Raw genomic sequence first — 15,419 nt, 5'->3', positions numbered from 1 at the left:
CGCACTTCGGGTCCGACGGAGCGGCCACCCCATTAGACTTTGTGATCAGACTCCCTTTGATGTCCTTTCAAACCGCGGCGCGGGGAGACACTTGGAGGAGCTATGGCAACCCGTCCTCCTCCAACGGAGAGCATTCCACTAAAAAGAATACGCAATAATACAAACGTTGACGTGCGACAAGCACTTTATCCTCTGCCGCTGTGCGGGATACGTGCGTTCGGCACAAAAGGCTTCCTTCTCGAGGGCCATCGTGGGAGGAGGATTTCTCGTCGAGTCGTTCAGAAATGATTAAAAAATAATAATAATAATAATAAAAGGATGGAACTGCACAAAAGGGAGCTGGCTGTCCTCGGCCTGGGCGACTGTGAGCCTCCTCCGGTGTCTGTCCCTCACGGACCGGGTTCCCGCCTCGAGCAGAAGTCCCCCTCCACGCGTCTCCCCGCGCAGCACTTTGATTTGACGGATCGTTCTTGTTTTTTCTTCCCGTCTCTCTCGCCGTCCGAACATTGCTTGAGCGCCACTCGCTCCAAGCGGCGACATGTTTTAGAACGCCGTGTTGGGGTTGAGTTCCGTTGACCGAAAAGGTGCGACAAAGTCAGCGTTCTGTGTCGTCAGGTTTTGGTGTCTTGCCACCGACGTCTCGTTCAGTGGTTCCTCATGAGCTCTTGACTTGTGGAGGCTTCATGTTTTCTGAGCGGTACTTAAATCATGTTTTATTTAGGCCGAGGAAAGGCTTTGCCTGTCCCGCTGAAAGGTTCCAAATCCCTCAATTGTGACTGTGTGGCTAATAAGGATTTAGTGGAGTACCGCTGGCAAAAAAAAAGCTTAAACTATCCCTTGAAGGGCACTTGCCCCGGAAAACAACACAAAGTGAAAGCGAGGAGCTCTTCTTGACCACGCCCCATCACGGTTTTCAAATCCCGCACCGTCGTCGGCTTTTTAAGACCGGTGTATGTCGAGGGCAGCGACGGCGGGAAAAAAAAAGATAGTGCCGTCTGCGTCCGTTGAAGCTGCTGGAGTGGATGGATATGGCTCTGGTTTGAAGTCCTTCACCCCCAACAGGACGTGGTTCGTCTGGCTCGGCGGCGTCTCCGGAACGGAGCGAAAATCAAATTAAACTTATTCCGTCTCTCTTTAAGCATGGAAGATGAAATCCTCATTTGCATTTGCCACTTCCCGGCGAGCTGCGAGCATTGTCTTGTATGTGGTTTGATTGCCCCCCCCCCCCCCCCCTCCCGGATCTTATTTTTCATTCCGCACGGCCCCATTATTTAGCCGCTCTTTGAACCGCTCCTCCTCATCGCGCCGGTTCTCTCTTTGGGACGCTGGGGAAGACGCGGCGGCGAGTGGAACAATGTGAGACGGGGCTGGGTTGGATTGGAAACGTCTCTCTCTCTCGGGTAGAACTTGAGCTCTTTAAAAAAAAAAATATATATATATTTTAATTTTTTTTTAACCAGAAGGAGTGATGGGTAAAATTGGGGGAAGTAGACGTGAATAGTGAAACATAGAATTTCAACAATTTCCTCATGATAATGATTCTACTCTGGATCTCTCTGCGTCGTTTTAACGTCGAGCGAGCGGACAAACCTTATCACGACATCGTGATGAGACTAGAGGTCGTCTGGGATTTTGAATATCTTAATAATGCAAATTCCGACCATTCAACCAATGAATACAAAACGATAGCGTTCTTTTATTTGGTATTTAAACTACATCCCACAGATTGGACCAGATGTGGTTGTGTAAGCCCTCCCTCTCCTCTCACTCAGCATCCTCTGATACGCACTGAGCGCTACTTTATTATCCACCGAGGTGTAACGCTGCATTGTGAGCTCAAACGGAAGTGGGAGAGTTATAATGAAGCACATAAATGAGAACGTAATGTTAACATGTAAAACGTGAGATGCAGCGATCGATTGGCCATGAACGCAATTGGTTGGTTTTCGCCGGCCGAACAGTGTCAGATATATTTTCAGATTCTGTGCCAAATGTACACACCGATACTGTGTTCATGTACTGTACTCGTAAAAATGCTCCAAAACTCAAATGTAATGTAACTTAATTACATAGTCGGCTGTTTGGAAGTACCCCAAGGTAAACAAAGAAGATTAGATAAATCATTTATCATCTGACAATATTGTAACATTGTGCAGACTGTATGTATCACTGTCGCAGTGGAGCTCCACTCGTGGTGAAAAGTTTGACTCTTTGAGACTAAAACGAGTAAAAACGTTTGATTCACTTGGAACACACGGTGGTCAAAGGAGGATTTCCAGTGAATAAGAGTGAGAAGAATCGGCCATTTATTTATTAAATTTTTGTAATGATTGCAATTTATTTGCAAAGTACCATATAAATATGGTATAAATGTATATTTAACCTTAAAGTGAAAGAGACTTTAATTTGAAGTTTAAACTGGACATTTCCATGTTAGTTATATGTTGGGTCCAGTTACAGGTTGAATTATACTGAAACTTGGTGACCGTCCCATATTCTGTTTTGTTGGAACGCAGTCACAGATTCATGTTCTATTATTGTTCCACAGTGAATAATGAACAATAATAAACCGTGTCAAAATCGGCAATCTCACTATTGTGGTAACTCATGGATGTATTTGTTTATTTTGCAGATCGGAAATCGGAATCTGTAGGTCACAGTTTAAAAAAAAAAAAAAATCTTAAATAGGAATCGGCCGGGAAAATTGCAATCGGTGTATCTCTCGTTGGTAAACATGTTCGGTAACTTCACGAGGTGATGCATTTCAAGGAGTTTATCCTAATGATGTGAATGTGTGTACTGTAGAGACGGCTTCGGTGTGAATAACTGGTGGAGTCGTTTAGCTGCAGGGAACTTAGGCCACGGACACTCCCTGTTACACTGTTGTGGTACTCAAAATATTTTCCCAAGGTTGCCAGGTCTGCAATATAGTTAAATGTTGTCTTTAAGGCTGCGCGACAGTGAGGTAATATTCAGAGCTTCATAGGCTGCTCTAGCCTCCTCAAAGTAGTCGCCCGCCCAAAATATCATCAAAGCATGGATAAATACATAGTGATAAACAATATATAACGTAATATGAATTATATATGATAATACTAATAGTTACATATAATACAAATAATAATATATGAATACATATATGTATATATATATATCTATATATCTCTCTCTATATATATATATATATATAACATTTATTATGTAATATTATAATATATGATGACAAATTACATGCAATTCTCCAGGTCACGCACCTTGAAGGAAAATGAAGGAACGGCAAGTATCTGGGTAGATGTATTGATGAAAAACTGTCCTTCAAAATACATGTTGAGGAGCTAACAAATAAGTTGAGAATGGAACTTGGATTCTTATATCATGCCTTTCGCATGATAAAAGGAAGCTTTTAGTCGAGTCTCCCTGCACGCTGCCTCTATCACTCTGAAACAGCTTGACACTGTTTATCACTCAGCACTTCCTTTTATTACTGGGGATCATTTTAGAACTCATCATTGCAACCTTTATCAGGAGGGTTGAGTGGCCCTCCCTGGCGCTCGGGGAGCTCCTGTTTGTTTACAAAGGCGTACAGGTAGCCATCAAGCTACCTAACTACCTGACGTCCCTCATCAAATGGCATTCTTCTAATCGCTCTAGTCGGGGACCAGCCCACGTGCACTGGGCGGTAATAAATAATAACCAGCAAAAATTAAGAAAAACAATAAAAAAAAAATCGTATTTTTATTGTAGATGTATTTATTTCATCTATTTCATCTATTTTATTCCCCGTGTGGTGTCCCGATGCAAGCCCTTGCCTTACAAAAGTCCAAACAAACTTTTAAATTACACCTTGTAGATTCAATATGAGTGACGATTCAGCTGCTGGATTGCTTATTTCTCGCCTCAAATTTGTTCAGAAACGGATTTTGGTGGACTGATGAGGTGAAATCAGAGAAGGTTTACAGAACCCCATTGGCTGACGGCACTTCAGCATTCCTACTGGCGGTGCCAATGCAACCATAAAAAAAGCCCTTGAAGGTATCTAGCTCCTGGGGACCGAGGACAATTGAAAACGCCTTTTGTGCCCAAGGGGAAATTCCTATCCACAGCACTGTACCCATCAGACAACAGTACATACAACAGCACACATTAATGTGGTCCACATAGGTAACCTCCATCAATAGCAGCTTGAATGCACCGCTAAGTAACGTAGAATTTATTATAATTGGTCATAAAGAGTGGACTAACTTGTTTTTCTTTTCCTTTTTTTTTTTTTTTTTCTCATTGAGGCGCGCTTTACGCCATTTGCATTGAGGCGATCTGGTAATTTGAGGGGTAATTAGCCCTAGAGGGTTGCGGTACATCGGAAATCGTTTATCCAACAAAGAAAGCTCAATTTATCCTTTCAGAAGATTTATTGTTAATTTCTCTGTGTACGCAGGCGGAGTCGTAAGCCAAATGAGTATTGCGACGCTCAGCCAATGGGAACAAAGCTGTCATTACAGTAATGGCGGGACCTGCTCTGCCCCGCAGTGTGGCGTTATTGTCCTGGCTGTACAGCTTGAGTGTAATTTCATAAAAGTGTGTGAAAGCCTTGACTGTCGACTAATTCACTTCTCGCGAAGTGAACGAGCGCTTCATAGAAATGACATCAAGGCAAAAGTGTCCGTAATGAGGAGAACTGCTTTGGTTGTTCTTATGAAAGGATTTTTAAAACCTGCTTCATTCGTATGGAACCCCATTTGAGTCAATATTAAATAAAAACATAAATAAATAAATATGCCCATGGAATAAATCCTGAAATAAATAAATGAGGCAGGTGTGGCATGGATCTGCTGTCTGGAGAGAAAGACGGGCCTCTCCCCCAAGCTGTGGAGCCAGTGGGCTGGCCCTTGAACTGCGCTGGGGCAGCTGTCGGACGTGGTGTACAGGGTGCGGCTGGTCAAGCTGAACTGGGTGGTGGCCCTCCACCATGACCGGCTCGCTCCCTACCGGCCCCTGGCTCCAACCGAGGAGGTATCGGCAGCTGAGGACGAGAGAGTGCCAACGGTAGCGCCGGTGTTCCCCGGTTCTGATGCTGTGAGATAACCACGCCCCATTAATTCATATAAGAAATTGTCATTATGAAATATAAGTCCCCTTAAATAAATAAATGTGGAATTATGAAATAAGTCCCCTGAGATGAATAAAAATTGTCTTTTGGAAAAATGTCCTATTTATTTTTTTAATATATTTATTGCTTTTATTTTTTCGGGATTTATTTCATAAGCATATTTATTTCATATTGACTCAAATGGCGTTCCATACATTCATTCCGTAACTGTTCTTTCTTCCCCCCCCCTGGCGAACAGGTTTTCACTCAATCACATCACTGAATACCTCTGCCCCGCCTCGTGTCATTTCATGGTCAAGCTAAGCGATGCCAGACGGGGGTGGGGGGCATATTAGATGGCGAACTCGCGGTTGACGCTCCTCCGCTCCCTCCTCTAAACGCTCGCTGTAACCACGACCTCCCGAGTTTCTACGTCTGGGGCGGCCGACCCAAAAAGCCCTTGCTTGGAAGCATTGCTGGCGTTTGTCCGCGCGCCGGCTTAATCCGAGGATGCGGCGGCCAGCGCTGGCGAGCTTCCCAGAGGGTTTTTGCTCGCTCAATGAGCCCGTCCCCTCGCGGCGGCCTGTGTAGGTTTTGAAGCCTGTTGCGTAACGCGCCGCCTACTCTCTCTCCGCCGCCCGCTGAAATGCTGCTTCGCCGAGGGGTCGATCACTGTGCGGGCGACGGCCGGTACAAATTGTATCTCTCTTCAGATAATGTTACTCCCACCTTCCCTTCTTATGTGGGCTTTGGATCCCGCTGCATTTTCACTGTCTGTGTGTTGGATGAAGAAGATGCAAATGAAAGATTTTCTGTTTCGGCAATTTTATCGTCGTCGCCTCTGTTCCCAAATTGAGGCTAAATTAGCATTCTTAGGTTACATTACGCCATTTCGCAGACTTGTTTAAAATGCAGGACAACGAGGGAACCAGGAGCCCGGCTTCCCTCGGTATCGTTAAATGCTCATAAAAACAGCTTGGATATTGTCATCCAATCAGAAGCCTGCGTGCGTGCGTACGTGCGTGCGTGCAGGGACCTGATACACTTCCCCTCCCATTTATCGGAGAGCAGGGAGTCACCCAGAGTCCGCAGCCAAAGGGGGTTTTCGAGTTTGATTTGCACATACTGTACGTGATGACTCCCAATTCCTGTGCAGGGATTGTCCTGAGGTTGAACTGTGGCGATCGCTGACTCACTCAGCGGTTTCCGTCATCCGCTCGCGCCTCCCAAAAGGGCAGCCGCTGTGGAAAGCCCGCCCCGCCTCCCGCATAACGCCGTGGCCGGAGAACCACGACTGAGGGGTCTGCGCCGCTGCCGGACACCCCCCTGCAGAATGTCGCCACACCCAGGGCCGTCGGGCCGCGCAACCTCGGTTTACACCTCTGAGGCAGGGATCCTGCTGCGCTTGCGTGAGGGAGATCAGGTGCATCAAAACACGTGCTCTCGATTGCTCTCTCGGATTCATCGACCAATGGCCACACCGCACCAGTAATGCACCAGCGAAGAGCAGACAGAAACAACTGCATATGCAACAGGGCCCTGACGGTTTTCGGGTGCAAACATTACGTTTGGGTGATTCGGAAAGAAACGAAAATTGCGAGTCCATCATGTGGATAGTCGCTCTTTTAGAACCGCTAAATGCAATGCCAAAAAGCCTCTTTTTTTTTTGTTTGTTTGTCTTTAGATAAACTTAGGCCCATTCGTCAGTAGCAGAATCCAACAGAGGGACCTCTGTGCTATCTTACTGGTGGGATGTCTTTACTGGACAGAAAGTGTTCAAATTCTTCTATTAAAAATGAGTAGTGATCCTGTTCGTACTCCTTTATGTAAATACAAAAGGATTTATTTAATAGACAACATTGAAACATCATTTTTCTGTAACCTCATGAATATGCACTGATCAGCCACAACATTTTGACCGCCACTAATAACCACTAATAATGTGTAGCTCCCCTCGTGCCGCCAAAACAGCTCTGACCCGTTGAGGCATGGACTCTCACAAGACCTCTTAGCGGCAGATCCTTTAAGTCCTGTAAGTTGTGAGGTGGGGCCCCCATGGATCGGGCTTGTTGTTCCAGCACTTCCCACAGATGCTCCATCGGACCCTAACTCCGACCATCCACATGATGTAGAAGAAAACGTGATTCATCAGACCAGGCCACCTTCTTCCATTGCTCCATGGTCCAGTTCTAACGCTCATGTGCCCATTGTAGCTGCTTTCGGCGGCGGACAGGGGTCAACATGGACACCTTTCTATCATAGCAGCATTAACTTTTTCACCAATTTGTGCTACAGTAGATCATCTGTGGGATGGGACCAGACGGGCTAGACTTCACTCCCCACGTGTATCAATGAGCCCATCGGCGTCCATGACCCTGTCGCCGGTTCACCGGTTGTCCTTCCTTGGGCCACTTTTGGTAGGTACTAACCACTGCATACCGGGAACACCCCACAAGACCTGTCGTTTTGGAGATGCTCTGACCCAGTCGTCTAGCCATCACAACTTGGTCCTTGTCAAAGTGGCTCAGATCCTTATGCTTGACCATTTTTCCTGCTTCCAACACATCAACTTCAAGAAGTGACTGTTCACTTGCTGCCTAATGTATCCCACCCCTTGACAGGTGCCAGTGGAACGAGATGAGCAATGTTATTCACTTCACCTGTCAGAGGTTTTAATGTTGTGGCTGATCAGTATGTATTATGTCAAATACAAGTAAAGGGGACCTATTTCCTTTTCACACAAGTTAATATAGGTCTCTGAGGTCACCAAAACATGTTTTGATGTTTATTTTTTTATTTTTTGCTGAAAATACCACTCAGATTATGCCTTCTAGCCATTCTAACATGCCTCTTTACAATTCCGTTCCAAAACGGGCTGTTTTTGTGGGAGGAAACACTCTCCCAGGCCCCTAGTTCTGTGAGCCAATAGGGTTTGTGCATGGCTTCCTGGTTTTGTTGTATTTACTCCGTAACTTGCACTAATTTCACCTCATCAGTCCACCAAAATCTGTTTCTGAACAAATTTGAGGCAAAGAAATAAGCAATCCAGTTGCTGAATCTAGACTCATATTAGATCTACGAGGCCTCATTTAAAAGTTAGTTCCGACTTTTGCTGCAAGCTTGTGGGAGACATGGACACTGCACGGCGACGCGCAGGGACTTCTTGTTTCATGTAAACGTTGGAAAATAAATAAATACCTCTACAATAAAAACACACAATTTTTATTGATTGTTTGGAGAAATGCACATCGGATCACATGCCGCAGCCTACAGTCCATCTACGGCGCATATATATATATATATTTTTTTTTTAAATTATTATTTTTTTAACAAAGCAGAATTATTTATAAATACTTACATTTCCACCATCTGCAGTTCACGGACAGCTGGGTTTAATTCCTCTTTCTTTTAAAAGATTTGTTTTGTGAGTTCATCAGATGGGGGGGTGGGGTTCTAATTCTACTGTGGGCCCTGTGACATACAAAGCGATCAAAAATCTGAGCGGGGTGTTTCAGGCCATGTTTGCTGATACAGGCAGCTCACAACAAACTGACTGGGTTGTCTTATTTTGTGTGTGTGTGTGTGTGTGTGTGTGTGTGTGTGTGTGCGCTCGTTAGTAGACCCATCGGAGACCCACATGTATGTGCACAAGCACTGAAAAAGTGGGTTTTTCACAATAGGTCCCCTATTATTCCACACACATACTATCCAAACTGGCCACCGGGTATTTCTGAGCTCGGTTGTCTCCTGCGATCATTTGATTAAAGCAACAGGATGGAAAAGCCTGGACTCGAACCTGCGACGCAAGGCGGTGTCTGAGCATCTTGCCACCTGGTCGCCTTCACACTCTGCGGAGGACTCGGGGTGCTTTTAAAAGCGCACCTGCCCTTGTTGCCGGCTTTGTGCTGGATATAATCCTTTTAGTGCGGTGGACCAAGCTTATTGTTACTTTCCCTTATTCACCTGGTTAAATCATCGTATGTAACAAATTAATTCATTACATTCATTCACATTTTCTAAGGGACTCTTTTCAAATGATTATGGTACTTATGGGATGTGAGTGATGCACAGCGCCAATCTCCGGAGTGACAAAGGAAAACTGTTTTTATGAAAATAATAAATCCACACAAATTCATGAGGCCCCTCCCCCACAGCCCGCGAGGCTCCAGGCAATTGTCTAACTGCCATATGGAAAGACCGCCTGTGCATCTCGTTGACGAGTGCGTAACAGCGAGTTCGCTCTCTCCTCGTAACGCGCCGTGCTGCAGAGTGCGGCCTCAAACTACTCCACGGCGTGAACATTTCCAGAACATTCTGCTGTCAGCGCGAGCAGATGGTTGTCAGCCGCTCCGCTGTCGCCCAAAGCATCGCGCCGTCGCCACTGGCAACGCTCTAAAAAGCTCCTTTTCGTGTCGGCTTCCGTGCCGTCGCATTCCCCACTATGAGCTCTCGCCGGTGAACTATTTAAGACGGGTTTCCATGGCAATGACCAGCCTTGGCGGGTTGCCAGGTCAAGGCAGGTGAACTTCTTTGATTGTTCCGCTGTGTTGGTTATCGCATCAGTGCAGGAAAAGAGTCGTGCGAAATGAACGTTGACGGGCAATTTGTCGAAAGGTAAGGCTTAGATTAGTCTTTAAAATATTGATTTTAGATATATTTATGTTAGTCTCAGTATCAATTCTTCCACTGCAAGAAAAAATACAATTTCAGCTTTGTGCATCAGAAATTCATTTCATAAATAAACAAAAAAAAGGGCACAAATTTATATAATGAATACAAATGTACACAGCACAGCATGGGGCGTCTTTCTGCCAATAAATGCGGCGCTTCTTGCAGCGAGGCCCCGAATGGAGGAGAGAGTGCGAACACCTTTTACAGTTCAGGAAACAAATTACAAGCTGCCGCTTTGAAGTCTGCCCTCACTGTAGAATTAAGCAATTTACCCAGCGGGGCTTAATGAAAGACCAACGGCAGGCCGACTGGTTTTACAATGCATCGGAGGAGCCCGTGCTCTGCGTCCCACGGGGCTCGTAACTCCAGCTAATTGCTCTTTGACGCTGTCCTCCAGCTCGCGCTAATTGGCCGTCTCTCCCAGAGAGTCTGTTTGGAATCTTAGCGCTCGATGTAAGTCACAAATAAACAAACGACCATGAAAAAAAAAAAAAAAGACATCATCTTTTTTTCACATTAAACATTTTTCTCATTTTACCCTGTCACCTCCATTTAATCAGCAAATTGCCTCGAGAACAGATTAATCACGGCACGGTGACACGTTTCATGCAGCAGCTTGCCATTATGGCCATCCTGCCATTTTGCGCTTGCATAATATTTCCTTTTATTGCATAATGCCGTGCGTATGACGTTCCAAGTTGTTTACCGCACGGTGAAGAGTGGAGACGTGAGGTCGCTGTTAATGGAGGGGGACGACATTTGCACGGGTTTCCATCAACCCCCCTTGCTCTCTTCCCCAGAAGTCCCCATCTCTGCGCTCTGACGCATTCACAACTGCCTTGTTACTGGTCCATGCGTTGGAACTTGTTTTAACTGCCAACCGCGGTGCTCATTTTTTGTTTGGTCTTTAGTTGGCAATTTAGAAATTTCACCATTCCTCCACGGCTGCACTCATCCTTAATTTTTCAGAATTAACAGAATGCTCTGCGAATTATACCTTGCGACGCTAAGGCGATGGTCTTGACTCCCCACGGTTGTATATGCTGACGGTGCAAACTGGAAGCTTTGGCTTGACCAACAATGCAGTCATCCATCAAGACTTCCGCCATTTGCCAAGTATACGTCCTTCTCTTTAATCAAGCGTCCCAGCAGGCCCTCAGTCAGTCTGCGGCTGCTAAGCATCAAGCCAGCACTGGCCTCTGCTCCTCTCCGAGGACCGATAGACCAGAGGTTCACGTGAGGGCCACCGAAAAAATAAATGTCGTTTGATTGATTTCCAGGGGCTTGGTTGTGCCTCCCCGAGAAGCAATCCCCAGCCTCCAGTAAACAGCTCCTCGATCGGCTGTGTGTCGGTCGAGGATTGGAAACAAATGGCTGATGCACCGCTTTATGAATCCGTTCTGCTTCTGATAATGCGAGGGAAGCGTTAGCGCCCCCCCCATTTGGCCGGTGAAGACAATTTCCCCCGCTCGTTCGAAAGTAACCAGGAGCTCTAGTCACTTTTGTTGAAATATCAGGTCACCATTGAGTCACCAATGCTCAAAATGTAATCAAGATTTTAATTGGGACGAAGTGTATTGAACCGAATTGGCTCATTGACCCCTGCTCTCTGTGAATGTCAACCGTTGTAGAGTAACCTTTAAAAACGTCTGATCTGAACTCTGAACTGCGGGGGGCGGGGGGGGGACGCCTTCAGGGTGACCGGTTTGACGATCGGCGATACTTATGGCTTCTGGGAGACGGCAGCTCAACGTGGAGGTGACGCCCACACGGCAGCGGCACTTCTGCACGTGTGCAATCGTTCTGAAGAGATGCCGGAGCCGCGGATCAAATGAGAAGCACGCGATCTCGCAGGCATTTCCAGTTGAGCTCGGGTTCTTTTATGGCTCAAACTCTGCAGAGTGAATGTGCTTTATAAATCACTTCATATTGTTTTGTTTCATTGGCTTTGCGAGATCCGAAGCGATGAACACAGCACGTACCGAGGTTTTCTTGTTTTTGTTTTTTTTGGATCGGAACATTTTATTACGGGCCTATTATTACCGAGAGAATAACTGTGGAATAGTGAGGACTTCATTTTGGTTTTTGCTTTGTTTTCATCTTCATACAATTACTCGTTCCAACTCGTGCAAATCCTCGCCGCCTGTGAAAAGCAGTGTTGGATGTCGTTCTCATCTCATCTGTCATACTAATGTGCTTCTCTCTCCCTCTCTCTCTCTCTCTCTCTCTCTCTCCCCGCCTCGTCTCAGTATGCGGAGACATCCACGGGCAGTTCTTTGACCTGATGAAGCTGTTTGAAGTCGGTGGCTCACCAGCGTCCACACGCTACCTGTTCCTGGGGGACTACGTTGACAGAGGGTATTTCAGTATTGAAGTGAGTCGTCCCCCCCCCCCCCCGCAAACACCAAATCCATTGTGACACTCGTCATCCGTCCGACTGATGCTGGGATTATTAATAGCTCTCTTTGAGCACGTTTCAAAATGGGCCGCAGACATTTCAAATCGCTACGCTCCGTACCCGAAGTCTTAATCAACCGCGCGCGCGCGCTGGTGCGGCTGTAAAGCTGCACGTCTCGCACGCCCGCGAAAGCCGGAGTCAATGCGGTAAAAAGCGAAATAATGTCCAGTTAGGTTTGTTTAGCGGCCGCAACATGGTGTGAATTGGACGGCTGTGCGCTTCCCGCCGCGTCAGGTGACTGGAACAGGCTTTTAATCTTTTTGTTAATAAATCATATTTTAATGGAGAAGGCTTGCGCTTATCTCCCCCCCCCCCCCCCCCCCTCAGGGGTTTTTCTCTCAAAATGTTCAAGCCCCTCATCTTTCGGCAGCGGCATGAAACTTGTCACAAAATGTTTCGCATGAATGTTTAATCCTGAGTGCGATCGCCGTATCATGGCACTCTGTGTAAGTCTGAACTGAATAGTTAATGTTTCCTTTCATTGCGGAGAGAACTGACTGCACCTCCGAACCGCTCTGCTCTTCTCCTTCCAGTGTGTGCTCTACTTGTGGGCCTTAAAGATCCTTTACCCCAAAACACTGTTTCTGCTGCGTGGGAACCACGAATGTAGACATTTAACAGAGTATTTCACATTTAAACAAGAATGTAAGTAACGTTTTCTATTATTCTATTTAAGCTGGTTTTGTCGCAGTGGAAATAGAGTTGAGTTTTTTTCTGAGTACCTCAAATATTTCAGGGAGAAACTGTTCTGTCTGACATGGTAAAGGATTCAGGTAGTTATTATTTTATTGAAATGTTATTATTTTTTCAGACCTCCCTGATATTTACACGTCAAAGCTAAATCCGCTCTTGTTATTTCTGGATGAGACGGTGTAGGTATAAAAACACGGGTAAAGTCAAGTCAATGTTGATGTTTTTTCTTACTTTTTAAATATCTTTAGGATGTTTTCACCCCCCCGCTTATTTGGGGTTTCTCCTGCACACACAGCCCCAGTGTGGATTTTCAGCGGTGGCTTGGCTCATCCCCTCGCTCTGTGCCCCCCCTCCCGCCCCCGACAGGTAGAATTAAGTATTCAGAGCGGGTGTACGACGCCTGCATGGACGCCTTCGACTGCCTTCCCCTGGCCGCCCTCATGAACCAGCAGTTCCTGTGCGTACACGGAGGGCTGTCCCCAGAAATCACAAATCTCGACGACATCAGGAAAGTATGTGCTCCTTCGGAATGTTTCTGGGCTATTGGCAAAATTCACAAAAGACCAATGTCAGTGTTTAAATGGACTTTCCGACAAGCGGCGGACACATTTTTATTTTTATTTTTTTCTACAATCGCGCATCTGCTCCGCATTTGTTTAAAAAAAGAAAAGAAAAAAAAAAGAAAGGAAAAAAAAAAAAAAAAAAAAGCTGGACACAAACAGCATCCATTTGTTTTGGATTTGACTTGAGATTCGTAAGCTTAGTTATCGACCTAATCAGCCCAGGTTTCTGTTAAATCACGCTCTGAATGCGTTGGCCGGCCGGGGCCTTTTCGCTCTGATTCCAGCTTCCCCGGCTAATTCAATAATTCCAAATGGACTTTGTGGCTGCAATCAGAGCGCATGCATAATGGTTTCCCTCCATTGAGGTGTCCATCATTCTTAACAACACGCTCCCCAACACACACACACACACACACACACACACACACACACACACACACACACACACACACACACACACACACACACACACGCACGCGTAATCCGCTACCTTTTGTGTGAGACCCAGCTATCAGTGGTTGAAAGCAAAGTCATTGCCCTCAATGAGCTCATCATTCCAAGCGATTGGTCTGAGCGTTCCCTGTCCTTTCTCAAAGCCGCCTCTGGGGTTTTTTTTTTAGTTTTTTTTTTTACGAGTTGATGTGAAGAACAGTGACTTCCACCGGCGATCTGCGTCGACTCCCTTAAAACCGCTTCCGCCGAGCTTGAATAGCAGTTTAAATCGACGTTTCTAATGACGATCCTTATCCTTCGACTGAATTGTGCTGCTTTGATCTCAAAGTTATCGCCAAGAAAAGGTAGGGTTTTTTTGTTTTTAACCTCAGAACCTGCACCGCCAGCCGCTCGGGTATTTTACTTTCCCTTTGTGTCTCGTGTACTTCGTGTGGTTTTCGGGTCGAAAGTTCATCCGGTACGTCCGTCACTTTGAGGTTGAGCGACGCTGTCACAACTCCTCTCTGAGCAGCTTTCACTCAGAGCTCAGACCGTACAACCCATGAACAGCACTACACTTTTTTTTTTTTTTTTGGATTAAAGCCCCCGAAAGCCAGCACCCGTACCTGGAAATGCTTATTTCGGGAGAGAACACGGGCTGCTGGCTCAAAACATTTGTGGTGCCAATGGTATTCCAAGATCCCCTCCATAAAACAAGATGTCCTTCAAGTTCAAAATGAACCAGACAGACAATGTGTCCATTGCAACGCCTTAATCTGACATCACTGTTCCAAAACAAAAAAATAGCATAACACGCTTAAGGAGCAGGGGAATATCACCAAATATTCTGACTGTGGTGGACTGACTTTTTTTTTGTTGTTGTTTGTTTGTTTTTGTTTTTTTTTATCAATTCATGTAAAGTACGTTTAAGCAGGCGCTCCGCAGACTGACCGACTCTTTGCGGTTCTCACACAGCTAGACAGATTCAAAGAGCCTCCTGCCTACGGACCCATGTGCGACCTGCTCTGGTCCGACCCGCTGGAGGACTTTGGAAACGAGAAGAACCAGGAGCACTTCACGCACAACACGGTGCGAGGCTGCTCCTACTTCTACAGGTGAGGGCCCCATCTCGTGGCTTTCCCGTTCATCCATCCGTCACCGGGTATGATGTTGGTGCTTCTGTAAACTTGACTCATAGCACCGAAACGACGCCGACACTTAGCAAAAGGACCGTGCCACGGTCTCTAAATATGAATCACGATGCGTCGTTGTAAAGGACAATTTCCATAACAACAATCATTGGTACAGAAGAGGCCTCATGTAAACATGTAGCATGTAATAGACAAATTGGAATGGGCGTCAAGTTGTTCAGTCAAAAGGTTTAGAATTTACAGGCATTTGAGCATGTATTAGCATATTTATTTCACTCTGTAATGCGGTTGTGGTAAGCGGTGCTGCTCGGCGTCTCTTCCTGGCGATGCGCAGCGAGGGGAAAAATCTTGTGCTTTCAGTTGGT

At 46.0% G+C, this 15,419-nt stretch overlaps 1 protein-coding gene across 4 annotated transcripts in view; it reads left to right on the top strand.

Moving 5' to 3' along the window:
* Positions 1–15,419, top strand: part of LOC307246863 (protein phosphatase 3 catalytic subunit alpha) — an 84,583-nt gene that overhangs the window by 37,698 nt on the left and 31,466 nt on the right. For all 4 annotated transcript variants that reach the window (XM_080022896.1, XM_080022894.1, XM_080022895.1 and 1 more), the window contains exons 3-6: positions 12,007–12,131; positions 12,749–12,860; positions 13,275–13,420; positions 14,879–15,018. In XM_080022896.1, the coding sequence (XP_079879022.1) occupies positions 12,007–12,131; positions 12,749–12,860; positions 13,275–13,420; positions 14,879–15,018 (523 nt within the window). The remainder of the gene's footprint in view (positions 1–12,006; positions 12,132–12,748; positions 12,861–13,274; positions 13,421–14,878; positions 15,019–15,419) is intronic.

Source organism: Zeus faber, assembly GCF_960531495.2.
Source record: "Zeus faber genome assembly, chromosome: 22".
NCBI lineage: Eukaryota > Metazoa > Chordata > Actinopteri > Zeiformes > Zeidae > Zeus > Zeus faber.
Note: the sequence above shows the minus strand (reverse complement) of the source record. Positions and strands in the feature narration are given on the sequence as shown.